Source organism: Coloeus monedula (assembly GCF_965178545.1).
Source record: "Coloeus monedula genome assembly, chromosome: 4".
NCBI classification, from domain to species: Eukaryota; Metazoa; Chordata; class Aves; order Passeriformes; family Corvidae; genus Coloeus; species Coloeus monedula.
In genome coordinates, this window is record NC_138784.1 from 35,118,995 (window position 1) to 35,132,732 (window position 13,738).

The window sequence follows — 13,738 nt, forward strand, 5'->3', positions numbered from 1 at the left end:
TTTAGATCAACAGTTCCTGAACACATATAGAGAAATTACCAAAGCTGATGCTGAACAGCCATACATACACCAAAACAGTGACATATCAAAGTTGATCAGTGATGGAAGTTTTGCATCTTAGAGCAGTGGGATCTCAACACTCGTTTTTCCAGCTGGGTTTCTCCTGGTGAATGGCTGAGTCAATATTTCATTTAGTGAAAACTTCCTGGTGAATATTCTGTCACTTAAGAGGCTCTATTAATCACTACAGCATTGAAGCATATTCCCCTAGGAGCGCTCAGACTGATCCCAGGGTTTAATTTTTAGAAAGAGATTTCTTACTACTTCACTTTTGTTGGTGTTATCGCTGGCTGGACATGAAAGTACAAAACTGATTGGGAAATTTTACAACTAATTCCTTTGTTGGTATCAAGGGGTTATGTAAAGTTCACTGGAACATATTGTCTGAAGTTACAGTCAATGCTGTATTCAGCAAATCCATATTTCATAGTATTCCATACTTTAAATCCTTTAGACAAATGAATCTCTTGTCTAATCATAAAAGCTCTACTGGTTTAAGCAATCTAAAGTGTCAGTTCTCATAGTTAAACTGAAATTCAGAAAGCTTTTCTCTCCAGGTTACAAGTGAAATAACAGTTAGTTTTGTAAAATAGTGAGAATTCAAACAATGGAGATGGAAATTTAAAACATTCTTACAGTCACAGAATTTTATGAATGAAATTATCTGCAGGAACCACGGGAGTGCAAATAAGTTTGTTCATTAAAAAAATCAAACAAACCAATCAAGAATGTACTTGCACAGCTATCTTTTAAACTACTCAAACACTTCTAACTAAAAGTTTGAAATAGTTGAGGTTTTTTGATTACTAATCATAAATTTGTACAAAAATCTTCAAATGGAAGATAAAAACATAAGGGTGGTTTTGGTTTTTTAGGTTTCAATGTCGCCAGCAGGACTAGGGCAGTGATCATCCCCCTGTCCTGGCACTGGTGAGGCCACATCTCAAGTACTATGCCTAATACGCAAAAAAAATTACACAAAAACCCCTATTCATGTACAATTTTACTCCTATGGTTTACAAACATATATAACTACTCATTTCAGGAATTATGGTAACTGCATATCATTTTGTATGTCAAGTTTCTTTTCGACCCTGTTCATTTTTTATATAGAGATCTATCAGTCTCTAGGACTAGCTCTTTGATTCTTCAGATCATTATTCCAGTACTATGCACCACTGAAGGACAAATGACAGCATTACTCTTACATCTCTTTCATAATTATAAGAGCTATTAATTTTTGATGTAAAGAAATTTGAAGCATAAAAAAGGCTGATTTTCAACTACTAAGGAAAAATCAACCATTCATTCTGACCTTTTCTTCTTCTAACAGACACTACCCCTTCTCTAGCTATGTCCAGTGTGAACCTGTCTGAGCAGTGAGACTGTTCAGACTATATGTGGAAGTGTTAGTACTATTTAACTAAGATACATGCAACAATTTGTTGCCTGATTTTGATTTTTTGATTTAGCAAATTAAGTTATTTTCCTTACCTCCAGTTCTTTTCTAGGAGAAGAGGATTTCCACTCAATGACAACTCCTTTAATTTATGACAGCCACTAAACCATGTAAGGACATCTTTAAGATCTGTAGTATAGTAGAAAGAAAGCTAAATATGTCTGAAGGCAGAAAGATCTTATTTCCCATAAATTCTTACATGAAAGTAAAATATACCAACGTCATGAAGTCCTAAAAGCAAGACTGCTATCTATACATTTTAGTTTTAATTAATATCTATAAAACTGATGTTTGGAAAATATTTGTATATTTTCCGTATAAATGTCTCTTATAAATACATGGGAACAGACCCATTCAAATCAGTTTATAACTCAGCTAAGAAGTTCTTATTAGAATGGGGTTTTTCTTTTTTTTTAACACAACTCACCTGACAAGTAGTTATTTTTGAGACCTAGCTTTTCCAAAAATACAAATGAATTTAAAGGCACAAGCTCAGTTAATCTAAGAACAAAACAGAAAAGATTTTTTTAAAAAATTAAATAAAACAGCAGTTCATAAACAGAAAGGCAACAGAATCTTTTGCAGGTATGACAATTTACTTATTTACATAAGAAAATACCCATTTATCTATCCAAGCTGCTGGAACTAATTTCTTGAAATTTTAACTTGAAAGTATTTCTTAGTTTTCTCAGAACCTCAGTTTTTAATATTTTTTCATTAATGGTTTTTTATCTGATAAATATTTCATTCTGTTCCCTGCATTTAGTGCTGAAGATCTGAAGTCTTGTAAAATTTACACAACTCAGCTGGCTTTCCTTTAGGCACCATAACTAGAATGGTACTAATAGAAGGTCCTGATTCTGGAGAAAAAAGAAAATCTGCTTGGCTTCTTTCCTCTTCCCTCATTTCTCATTGCTCAGACTTCTTATCAGGTTGTTTCTTTTCTCCAATCAGCACATCACTTCCTAGATCCTAAAACAAGCATAATTGTTGCCATAGATGTATTTTTCAACAGGTCAAGTATGCACTGTCCTGTAACATATTTTTAGTGTTTCCTCTATCTTACTGCTTCTGTCAGGTGCTGTCACATGGGTGCTGATTACTGAGACAATCAGTTATGGAATCAGTTATGGAATTGCTCTTCTTGCATTATCAGAGCTTTTCTTGAGCAATAAAACAGAAAAGCAGTACTAAAGACAGAACAAAATTCTTGTTTGCAGTACTGAAGACTAAATGTAAAGAAACTGAGCTGACATTCATCTATACAAAGAGATTGGGACTGTAAGATGTTATTGCTACTACTTAAGGATTAAGACTCAGTGTTGTTCATGTTTCTTCGTTACAAACTTGCAATTATGCAAGAATGAATGTTGAATGATTCATTCAGCTTCCAGGCTACTGCTAAATATTAGCTTTCAGATTAAAGTTTATCTTGGTTTACACTAAATATGAAAGAGGCAAGAAAAGATAAGAATCAAGATGCAAAGAATCACAATTATCAACTAAAACTAGAATGTTTATGTATAAGCACATACTACATCAACTACATCTTTTTTAAAGAAATACATGTTTAGGTAACATTTCATCCCTGTAAGGGCAAGACCCTAGCATAACAAGAGAATGGTTACAGAAATGGCACTGTATGTGGTCAGTTTGTGACTGCTAATTTTCACAGAAAGTACTATTTTCTGAAGGGTGTAGTGCCTTTGAAAGGTATAAATCAGAATTCTTTTTGTCAGAAATATGACCCTACAAAAAAAAAAGAAACGTACTCAAAATTGTTCAGAGGTAAAAATGGTGCTTTGTTGCTGAAATGTGTGACTATGTTGTGTTTCCAGCACAGGTTTACAGTTGAAAGGCAGAGTTTTACCCTGGTACACTAATTATGGACTAAATGTTGGTCGTAGATTATTTAATCTTATTGAAAATAGAACCAGATTCAAAACAGAAATCATTTCCACATTCAGTTGACAAGTATTTCTATACAAGAATATAACATTTTAAGAGTAAATTCAGAGAAACAGATATAAAGACAACTGTGTGCGTGCCACTACACTTCCATGTCTTTCTCAAGCTACATTGTAAAGTTGTCCTGGTTCTAATTCTACTTAGTTCTATTACCTTCCTGCCATGGAAGTTTTCCATGGAATCAAATAATTATGAATAAGTATTGACTCTAAAAAGCATTAAGCCTTATATGTAGATTTCTATACAGTACCACAAATTTCAGCATTTTAGTTTCTCATCATCAGCCAATAGTAATTAAATATATTTAATATTTATAGTAAATATCATCATAGATATTACTGGCTAACAGTATGGCCGCAAAAACTGAAAATCCATGACTATAGATTCATATATTCAGAAATATCTAGGAAAACAAATGTCATATTTTGCATAAAGGACAAGAGATAATGCAGGATTTTTATTTATAATGAGTTCTCTGGATCTTTATCAGTATATGCTGTGGTGAATTAGAAATTGTCTATTGGACTGTCCTTGCCTGCCGTTGGCATTATGAGAGTTAAAACGTTTCTCTGTCATTCTATAGCTTTCCCTTTACCGACATTCTTTGTTAATTTTTTTCCTAAGAAAATTCAAACCAGAAAGACAAAGGACATTACTGAAAACTTAATACTACTTGACCTTGTCACATTAGCCCTGGGCATAAGAGAGATATAAATTACAAAGAAGACACAAAAGTAAAAGATATTCACAAAAAAGCAAGCTATAGCTTCCTTTTTCTGCTCCCATTTAAGGCTCTAGCAGAACAGGTCAGAGATAGAGTTTATGTCGTTTATGTGGCTATGTCAGAAAGCAAGATTTAAGAAGGGTTGAAAGTATGCATCAGAGAAAATAAAGATTGTGCTTCTGAACACGAATAGCAGTTACTGCTCAAGATGGTCTAAATCCTACTGTGCAACTGCTTTTCCCCAGAAAATTTATCATTGATGTTAATAAGCAGTTAGCATGAAGCAGGGCAAAATAACTAAAATAAATTCATCATAATCTAGATCTTTAAGTAAAGCTTCCATTTCTTTTTCATTCCTTAAATTCAAGACCGTTTATTTTGCAATAATCGCCATATTTATGAGCAGCAAATACACAGAATATATGAAATCTGTCAGGTACCGACTTCACTTCTTGAATACTCTAGTAGGCAGTACTTCAAGTACATTACCCCTGATGCCACATACTTATAGGTAAGTTTATCACCAGCAAAGAATTACTGAAAATTATAAAAAAAAAAAAAATCCAGAATTGTAAGGATAGGATGGAGAAAACCACTATACATCAGTATAGCTTTTTTCATGACTGACTTATTTCAACATCCAATGACATTTAGATTTATCATAATAATTCTGGAAAAGTGGTCAAATTCTCAAAACATCCTGGCTCACAATAAGCTCAACTCTCATATCTGAGAAATTCAGTTAAAAACACAGATACCATATATATTTAAGTAGAGAGAACAATGCATGCTAAGAAAGAACAGAACCAACTTTTTAGCATTTCTAATATAAACCCTCTATGAATAGTATGCATCTAGATGCAAAAACATGAGCAACCTGTTCACAGCAAATCTGATTCTGGCCAAAACAATTTCCCAAAACAAAAAGGAACTTTTGCAGGTGACTGCATTTTTTAATTTTTTTTTTTTTTTTATCTTTCTCACTTAGGTTATCTTAGTGAAAAGCAAGAGATAGCAAAATAAGAACTTTGTCATACTAATACCATATTAAAACAGAAAGTGTTAGGAGGGATTTTGTCTATTTTGAAGTTTAAAAAAAAAATGGCTACCTGAACAACACATTGATTTAGTGTCTCACTGTAAAGCTTTTAAATTAAAAAGACATTAACAGGCAAGTTACATAATTAAATGGGATTACACATAAATATAAATGCCACATGAACTCTTAACACATATTAAAAATTTATTGATTTTACACAAGGACAAGGTTCTTCTCTCCTATACCTAAATCTTTATCCACGACAGAAGAAAGAAGAAAATGTCCCTTTTTAAAACTAACTTAACAGTTGTGTCCTCAGCTGCTACAAAACAGAGCACGGATCTTCATAGTCCCAATTCTGCAGTAACCAAGTCAAGAGGATATACATCATTGTCTTTTCCAATTGCACATTGATCAAGAATATGCTTTGTATGTGAAAGCCACAATAAAACACTTAATAAAAGCAGCAGTGAAATAGCTGCCATTTTTATACTTGAAGAAGTTAATCACTACCTGTTTTAATTCCTTGTTACACTGTAGGTTTAAAACAATTTAAAACAATTTTTGGAGTTTTATCTTTGACAATTTCTGGTTTATGACGCATACAAAGCATCTCAGGAATAAAAATGTCCTGTAAATTAGTGTAAGAATTTTCTTTTCACAGTACTTCACTTTCAGAAAGAATACAGATTCATAGCATTATCATTATATTGGCTTCCTGCAATCAGTAAAAAGGAAATGGCACTCAGTGCACACTTGGAAAAAATTCACAAAATTGCACTGGCTGTAGGATAGAAGTAAAGAAACAGCTTTTCTTTCAACAGCTTACTCCATTACATTCACTGTTTCTATAGAACATCGAGTTACTTATGCTATAGCACACACATATGGAGCTGCTTATAAGCGTACATAAAGTGAGTGTAACAGAGCAGGCTACTGAAATGCCAGGAATTTTGAGGCTTTTAATATGACTTTAAGGCTATCTTGTCTTGTTTGTCACAAAGACTTGACATAAGCTATAGATACATCACGGAAATAAGGGGAACTGTTTGGGGGGAAGATGTATATTTATTTTCAGCACATCCAGTGTGTTGATGCAAAAATATGTGCTTTCTCACAGCCCAGCAAAAGAAACTCAGCAGACCAAACGCTGCATCTCAGCTTGGCTACTGCAAAACCAGAGCAAGCACTACAACGGACATTAAAAACCATAAGATGATGGGATAGGCAAGTGACTTAAGGTTCGTCTACACGGCCAGTCTAGCAGAACCTAAATCCAGAGGCTGCATTCAAGCTATCCCTGGGACCATGCTCCCAAGCCCCTAGCAAGCAAATGAGATCTTCAAGGAGTCTTGCAAACGAACACTTTATTACACACAGGATAGCTACACTGGAGGAAGAAGAGAATATAAAGCCACATTATTGTGTGTTCCACAAAAAAAGCTAAACAGGACAAGGAAAAAAATTAGTAAAGAACATGAATTAAATCAAGCAGTGTGCCTCAAAATCTAATGCTTAACAAATAACACTCTTGTTTAATCACAAGCAGGAAGCACTTTCTCCAAACTCCAGAAGAATTAATAAGGGAACAAAAAATCCCAAACCCTAGAAACCTGGGCAGGAAGTTGAAGATTAGATTCTGTAGGTATTTTATTTATATCCAAGAGTCTTCATGAATAGTACTTCACTAGAGATGATATGAAAACAATCTGAAAAGTTATATAAAAACATAGGTTGTATATACTTAAATAATATTCATTTTCCATGAAGGACATTGCTTATAATAACAGGACTCAGCCTTACACATCCTTTTTCCCACAGGCTCCCAGACACAATTGGCTCTGCTGAAGTAAATGCCACATAGGATGGGATTCTTCTGTTCAGACGTGGACAACGACACATGAGATGGTCATTTTGATTTTTTTACTAGTCAATGAAGATGAACAGGCATTTGTAGGCTATGATTAGTCTCAAAGCAAACAGCTAAAAATGGCAGATGAATCACCCTCTAAAAACATATCTACACTAACAGGAGAGTAAATGAATTTGTTCAGAGTGTATTTCTATATATGGTAGGTAGTATTCTGTTTATTTAGCTGAGATCAGTCTTATTCAGAACAAAATGGTCACAGTATAGGAAAATAATGGATATCAACTTAAAATCAATTTTCCTACTAACATACTGCAAATTCTAATAAATGTTTCATATCTTTCTTAGCAGAATTTAAATTGAGAAAAAGGGGGGTGGGGAAAATAAAGATTTTTAATCCAGGATATCTGGTCATTCTATGTCTAAAAATGTATAGATTAGCTTAGGAAACAATCAGAAAACTAATGACAGAGTACTTGGGCGCATGACCCAGTTTTATGCTGCTTATCTTGATTCTTCTTTATACCTTTTAAACAGAACCATAAAAGCGAAAAAACTAAAGCAAATATACTTGTTTCAGGGGGTATTAACACATGTATGTAAAATAAAAAACATTCTTATTTGTCCTTTCTAACTCTAGTACCTGCATTTAACTTAGCCTTCAAAGTCTGTTTTGAATAAGCTAGCTGTGAAATATGAAGTTTGACAGACATATGCTAGAAACAATTGCTAAAGAAAGAAAAAATCCACTATGGTTTTAATAATGCCACAATGCTCAAGCATTATTGTCACATAACATCTAAAAGAAAAAAATTAATTTACATAGTTAATGCTGTTTCAAATTTTTTTAGCTAGAGGTAGCCAATGTAATTACATGCCAACCACATATTTTTATTTTTAAAGAATATCCCAAAAAGATAATGAAATTTCAACCATATTGGGAATTACACTTTTCAGACAAGTGTTATGTTAATAAATTCCTCTGGATCAGTTCTGTAAGTGGAAGAATGTTTCTTACTTACCTATTTTGAGACAGCAAAAGGATCTGCAATAGAGGCAACCAATACAAAGAAAGCATTCTCATAGTAGAAATGCTGTTGTCATCCAAATATAGTTCTCTTAGGAGAACATGATTTTCCAGTCTTGGAAGCTAAATATAAAAGAGATGGTTATTTAAGATTCATATAAATTAGAGAAGCAACAATGGAATGCTTACCAGATGCTTTTCTTAAATCATTACTAAATACAAGCAAAATTCACATTTTGGATATATGTATCATTTCTTTATTATATATGTACCAGTTGTCACACATAATCTCTACATATCAGGTAGTAAATAATTTTTAATGTCTTCTATCACACCTGAATAGTCAATATAAATAATTAGAGAAAAAGAAAGGTCAAGAGCCCGAGAGTCATAGTCTTACTATTTTATTAATGCTGTTATTTGCTACTTATTGATAATGCTTTTCATCTCTTGAATTCGTAAGAGAATAATTGTCAGTAAATAGGATTAAGCATACAGTTAGCAAACAAATTTCCTATTTTAAATGCTGCAGCACAAATTTCAAGTTTTGGAGAATCAACATACACCAAATAAGCATGATTATCATTAGGGTGATAATAATTATATTATCATTACATACAAGTAACAGTAAGAAGTAATTACTTATATGTAATGACACTTATATCATTATTACCAGCCTGATACAATTATCTTACTATTATAACATTACCTATAAGTAATAATAATCTTTTGTTACATTTTAAACAAAATTAGGATCATATAATACAAACTGAAGACTAGATGCTATAAGTGAAGGAGAAACCATAATCACTGAGAGTCCAATTTTTCAAGGACTTAGGAGTAAGAAAATAATTAACTGCTAGCCATTTGTATTTTTGAAAAATCTCCCTCTGATAAGGGGAAAAAAAAAAATCTTACCTAAGAGCATGAAACATCCCACACCAATCAAAGAGCACATGCTCAGAATGCTGAAAAATATGACTGTTAGCCAAGATGTATGCACAACAGCCACTAAATTTAAAGCTTTTACCTCCTGGAGATTATTGCCTTGCAATTTCAGAACTTGAAGTAGGCCACAATTCTCAATGCCTTCAACTTGTGTGAGATGATTGAAAGAGCAGTCTAGGTGAATGAGAGTAGGTGCCTCACAAAGACCTTTTGTGTTGATTAACTGATTATGGTCCACAATTAATTGTTGAAGATTTTTCAGTGACTCCAGACCACCTGAAAATTCAAGATTTAAGACACAAGGAAATAAAAACCTCTGGTCTTTCAAGTACTAAGAAAACTCTGAATTTTCTGTATCTTATCTGGAATAACAATTAGTATTAGTTCTGTATAAGGTTTAAAAAGAATTATTGTATTTTGACTCTATCACATATACAGTGCATATGGTCTAAAAATTTTCTGATCCTGTTAATCAAGCAGTAATAACATTTCATAATCTCTTTGGTACTTCTGTTGAAAGAGAACATTCTTTTAGTAACAAACTGTACTTACTATGCTTTTACCACTTTACAACTGCTCTAAACTCTGTGAAATGCTAATAGCTCTCTTAAAATCATCCATCAGAATGAAAACACTGTTTAAAAATTAATTTTTATTATTTAAAGGTTTTTTTGTTAAGGTATCAGCAAGGTTAGAAAAAACTGTGTTAAAACTTAGGCCAGTACCACCATTGCGATTTAAATTAGTCTTGCTTAAGGAATTACGTCAAAATATTTTTAATGAAGGGATTTATGAAGAAAACTTAGTGCCTTTAAGAATAAAACGGTACTACTATAGCCATTCCACTCTCAACAAATTTACTCCTGCCATATAAAGAGCATGCAATCTCTACACACAAAAAAAAATGCAAAGGAATTCCCATCAGCATCTGTTTCTTTCACAGAATGTTACCCAAATCATCATCTTACAACAGCAAATATTACATTGTCCTCCCATGGTCTTACACATGCAATGGCACTGATGCATCTAACTTGCTACAGGTCCGAGCAGCTTTTCTATATCACTGTAGTGAAAAAACTCCTTTGAAGGGATACCCTTTACAAAACATATCTAAAATAAGGAATTTCTGATGTTACTTCTCTTTCATGTATTCTTAGATAATTTAGTATTATTAGTTAATTTAGGATTATTTGAGGGAACACCTTGTCTCATCTTTATCTCACCCAAAATTTCACAAATTCCCCAAAGGAAGCTGGCTGAGCTTTACAGTAGTGAATCTTTTTGTAACTGTCCTCTGAAAACAAACTAGCTCATGAAACCAGAGATCAATTGGCACCAGATTACTGAGAATATAGAAGAGAACTTAAAAATGAAAACAAATGATAAGTAGAAAACCAAAGCAAACAATTAAACACCGAAACTAGCAGTACTTTTAAAAAAATCCCCAACACAGGCTTTCGAATAATTCTAATTTAAAAATGGAAAGCACCTAGTGAAAAGAATGCAGTTGTCTGACATTAGAGAGATATCATCTTAAATATAACACACATGTCCCATAAGGCACATGTTAGCATATTTAGCAAATAAATATACAAACGTTTAATTATTCTGAAAAATTTCAAACATGCCCCTGACATACTACCCTCACTGCAAGATCCTGGTCAATATTTTTCTTGCGTGCGCGGATAAAAATAAAAAAGGAACCAGCACCATCTAGTGGTTTCAAAAACACTTCCATGTTCTCTTGTGTTGGCTCCCAAGACTTTCTCCTAAGAAGAGCTCCACTTTTCAGTTACCAGCATAGCAGTACTGGAAATTTTTAAAAGCACTGTATGAGTCTGGAGTGAGACCGAGAGGAGAGACTGCACACGCAGTAAGAAAAGGCAAGGAGGTAATATAGAATCTGGAAATTTCGTATTCTTCATGCTGCACAAAGCACCTTTTTTACTCCTTCTCACCAGAATGTCATTCAGAACAGTCAAGGCTGCATACAACAGGATCACAACCTATTCTGGAATTATAAAATATAGTCCAACAGAAAATATACAAGAGAGAATAATGTAATACAAACAGATGGTATTTTACTGTTTCTTCTGCCCACATGCAAAATTAAATATAAGCATGAAAGTCCTCTTCACATTTCCAGAAGATATTGTCTGTTTTACATACGATGCAAAAAATAAAAGTTATAACAGCTATGGGAAAAGCATTTTGTTGACAAATACATGTTTTCAGCAAGATTCAAGGAGAACCTCTATATAAGTACTCTTAGCAATTTGCAAAGTGCAGCTGGAGCCTGCTAGCTAGGGACTCTCTCTTAGCTGTTCATGCAGTTCTGAAGTCACTTCTGTGCGCGACAAAGACAAATAACAACAGAGTGAAAGCTGACAGCAAACATACAGATGAAAAAAAACCAAAATAAAACTCTCAGACAACAAAACCAAAACTGAAAAGGTGCCTGATGAAAAAATAAAATCCTCTTTGTGCTGTCCGAAGAAGAGTAGATCAAAAGCAGCATTTATGACCATCCATGGTTATGCATTGCTATTCTTTGAGTTGCCAGGAATTTAGCCAGCATTCTATGGGAATATAGACACCCTAAAGAAGCATATTCAAAGACTTGAGTCGAAATGCTACTTTTTGTGCATGAAAAATTTTAAATAAAGCATTCATCCTCAAAATACAAACATATGCACTGAACGGTGTGTTACTGTCACAATTACTTAGTTTGTGATCATGTATTCTTAAGGGAAAAAGCATAATTGAGACTATTTCACTTACTGCTATTTTTAAGGGGGTTTTGGCAACTCTAATTTTTACCCTACTGATCCTGTATTTCAATAAAAGAAGAAAAGAATAAAAAGAGAAATCATAGTATGCCAGAAATTTCTTACTATAAGTCTTTAACACTTAAATATTACAAACATAAATAAGCTTTCCTACACAGTCCTGGGGCTTCCAAAATTGCTAAGAGACATCCTGCAACATTTACCGATGGGAGGGATATGCTAACTTTTTATAACCCACAAATCCATTTTTATGTATTCTGTGCAACTACTCACAACCAATATGTCATGATACGAAATAAATCCTGTATTATGCATCTGTTTTAACCAAACACACTCAAAGAAAATCTGGAGAGGAAAAAAAACACATTTGAAGACGATTTTTGTGAACACTTATTTGCCTACTCAAACTCATTAGAGACTCAGTAACTGTAGCAGTGCACTGCACAAAAGAGAAACTACCAGAGGATTTTACTCCACTTGGTCAGTACAAAATTACCACACTCCACACAGATGCCACATTCTTAAATGTCATCCACTAATACAATGTCATTCTTACAGCAATCTTGAAGACATTTTTACCAAATGAGATCAATCTGAATAAGAATCTTATCAAGCATTATTTTCCACAACAAGACAGATGAAACTTTTTAACCATTTTATTTTACTGTTCCTCATCAGGGTGCTTAATATGGTTTTACAGGAAACATTGATTTCCCAGCACTTTTATTCTCAGCTATCAAAAAGTTTCCTCATGAGTACTAACATTTGCACACATTAGCAAAAAATATTGATAATATCGACATCAAAGTCTCTACATCTACAGATGTTTTTTTAAGCTTTCTCATTTTCTGTTTGCTACAGCCTTGCTGTTTATCACGGAACTGCATTGTCCATGTTCATAGTGTAATTTAATAGTCTTATTTAACAGTGGAAACTATTTCTTATATGCAAGTCTTATGTGAATGTGTTTCGTCTATGAGCTTAATAATTGTTTTTAATTATTTTCCTATTGTCCAGCAGACTCAAGACAGACAACACAACTACTTACTGTGTCAGTCAGGAACACACTGGATTTCTCTGCCGTTGCACAGCTAGGCTTTGCTTTCATTATGTCTGTAGATATGCTGAACTCAGGCTACTCACATATTCCAGCTGACTTAGTGCAGATAATATTAGTGTCCCTTCAAGAAAGATTTTAATTCTCTTTGGCTGACAATAGTTACATGAATTGCTAGATGGAATACATGGCAGTAGCTAAGCCATGCCTTAAGATGGAGGTTTTTTCTAAGTCTGTCTCCTTGGGCTTAGCAGCCAACTGGCTCTAAACCAAGGGGTGTATTATTCTGAATATAAACTGCATAAATATTGTTAGACAAATTGGAATAATTTTCTTACCAATTCGAGTGATTCTATTGTAGGAAAGTTCAAGATTTTGGAGATTTTTGCATCCATCTAAGCCACAAACTGATGAAAGATGATTCTTATTCAGGATGAGAATACAGAGATTTTCCAGATTTGCACAGTCAATTACCTGAATATTGTTCTCCTGCAATAAAAGAAAATGAAAACATTAAATAGCATCTGAAGTGAAATAGCAGAAATAAGTAAAAATATGTCAGACTGCCTTCATTTCTTATTTTTATCCTTAGCTCAGAGTAAGGGCATCTCTATTTTTCAATTAGGAAAAAAAATTATGTGTCCTAGAATCAACTTTTTGTGTCCTTCTGAAATAGAACAAGAATATATCTTAAACTCCATTCTGGCTCTGAAAATGCCCAAAGTTGAAACAAAAAAAGCGTAAAAAGAAGTTAAGAACAAAGTAGCCTCTTTCCTATATGCCTTCCTACCTCCCCA

The 13,738-nt window shown here is 33.4% G+C and overlaps 1 protein-coding gene across 1 annotated transcript in view; it reads right to left on the minus strand.

The window, feature by feature from the left end:
• LRRIQ1 (leucine rich repeats and IQ motif containing 1) overlaps positions 1-13,738 on the minus strand; it is a gene marked incomplete at both ends in the record, with an annotated part of 103,694 nt that overhangs the window by 80,468 nt on the left and 9,488 nt on the right. Inside the window, 5 exons of the mRNA XM_082280291.1 lie at positions 1,555-1,648; positions 1,947-2,020; positions 8,143-8,270; positions 9,178-9,371; positions 13,280-13,430. Of these exons, the coding sequence (XP_082136417.1) occupies positions 1,555-1,648; positions 1,947-2,020; positions 8,143-8,270; positions 9,178-9,371; positions 13,280-13,430 (641 nt within the window). The remainder of the gene's footprint in view (positions 1-1,554; positions 1,649-1,946; positions 2,021-8,142; positions 8,271-9,177; positions 9,372-13,279; positions 13,431-13,738) is intronic.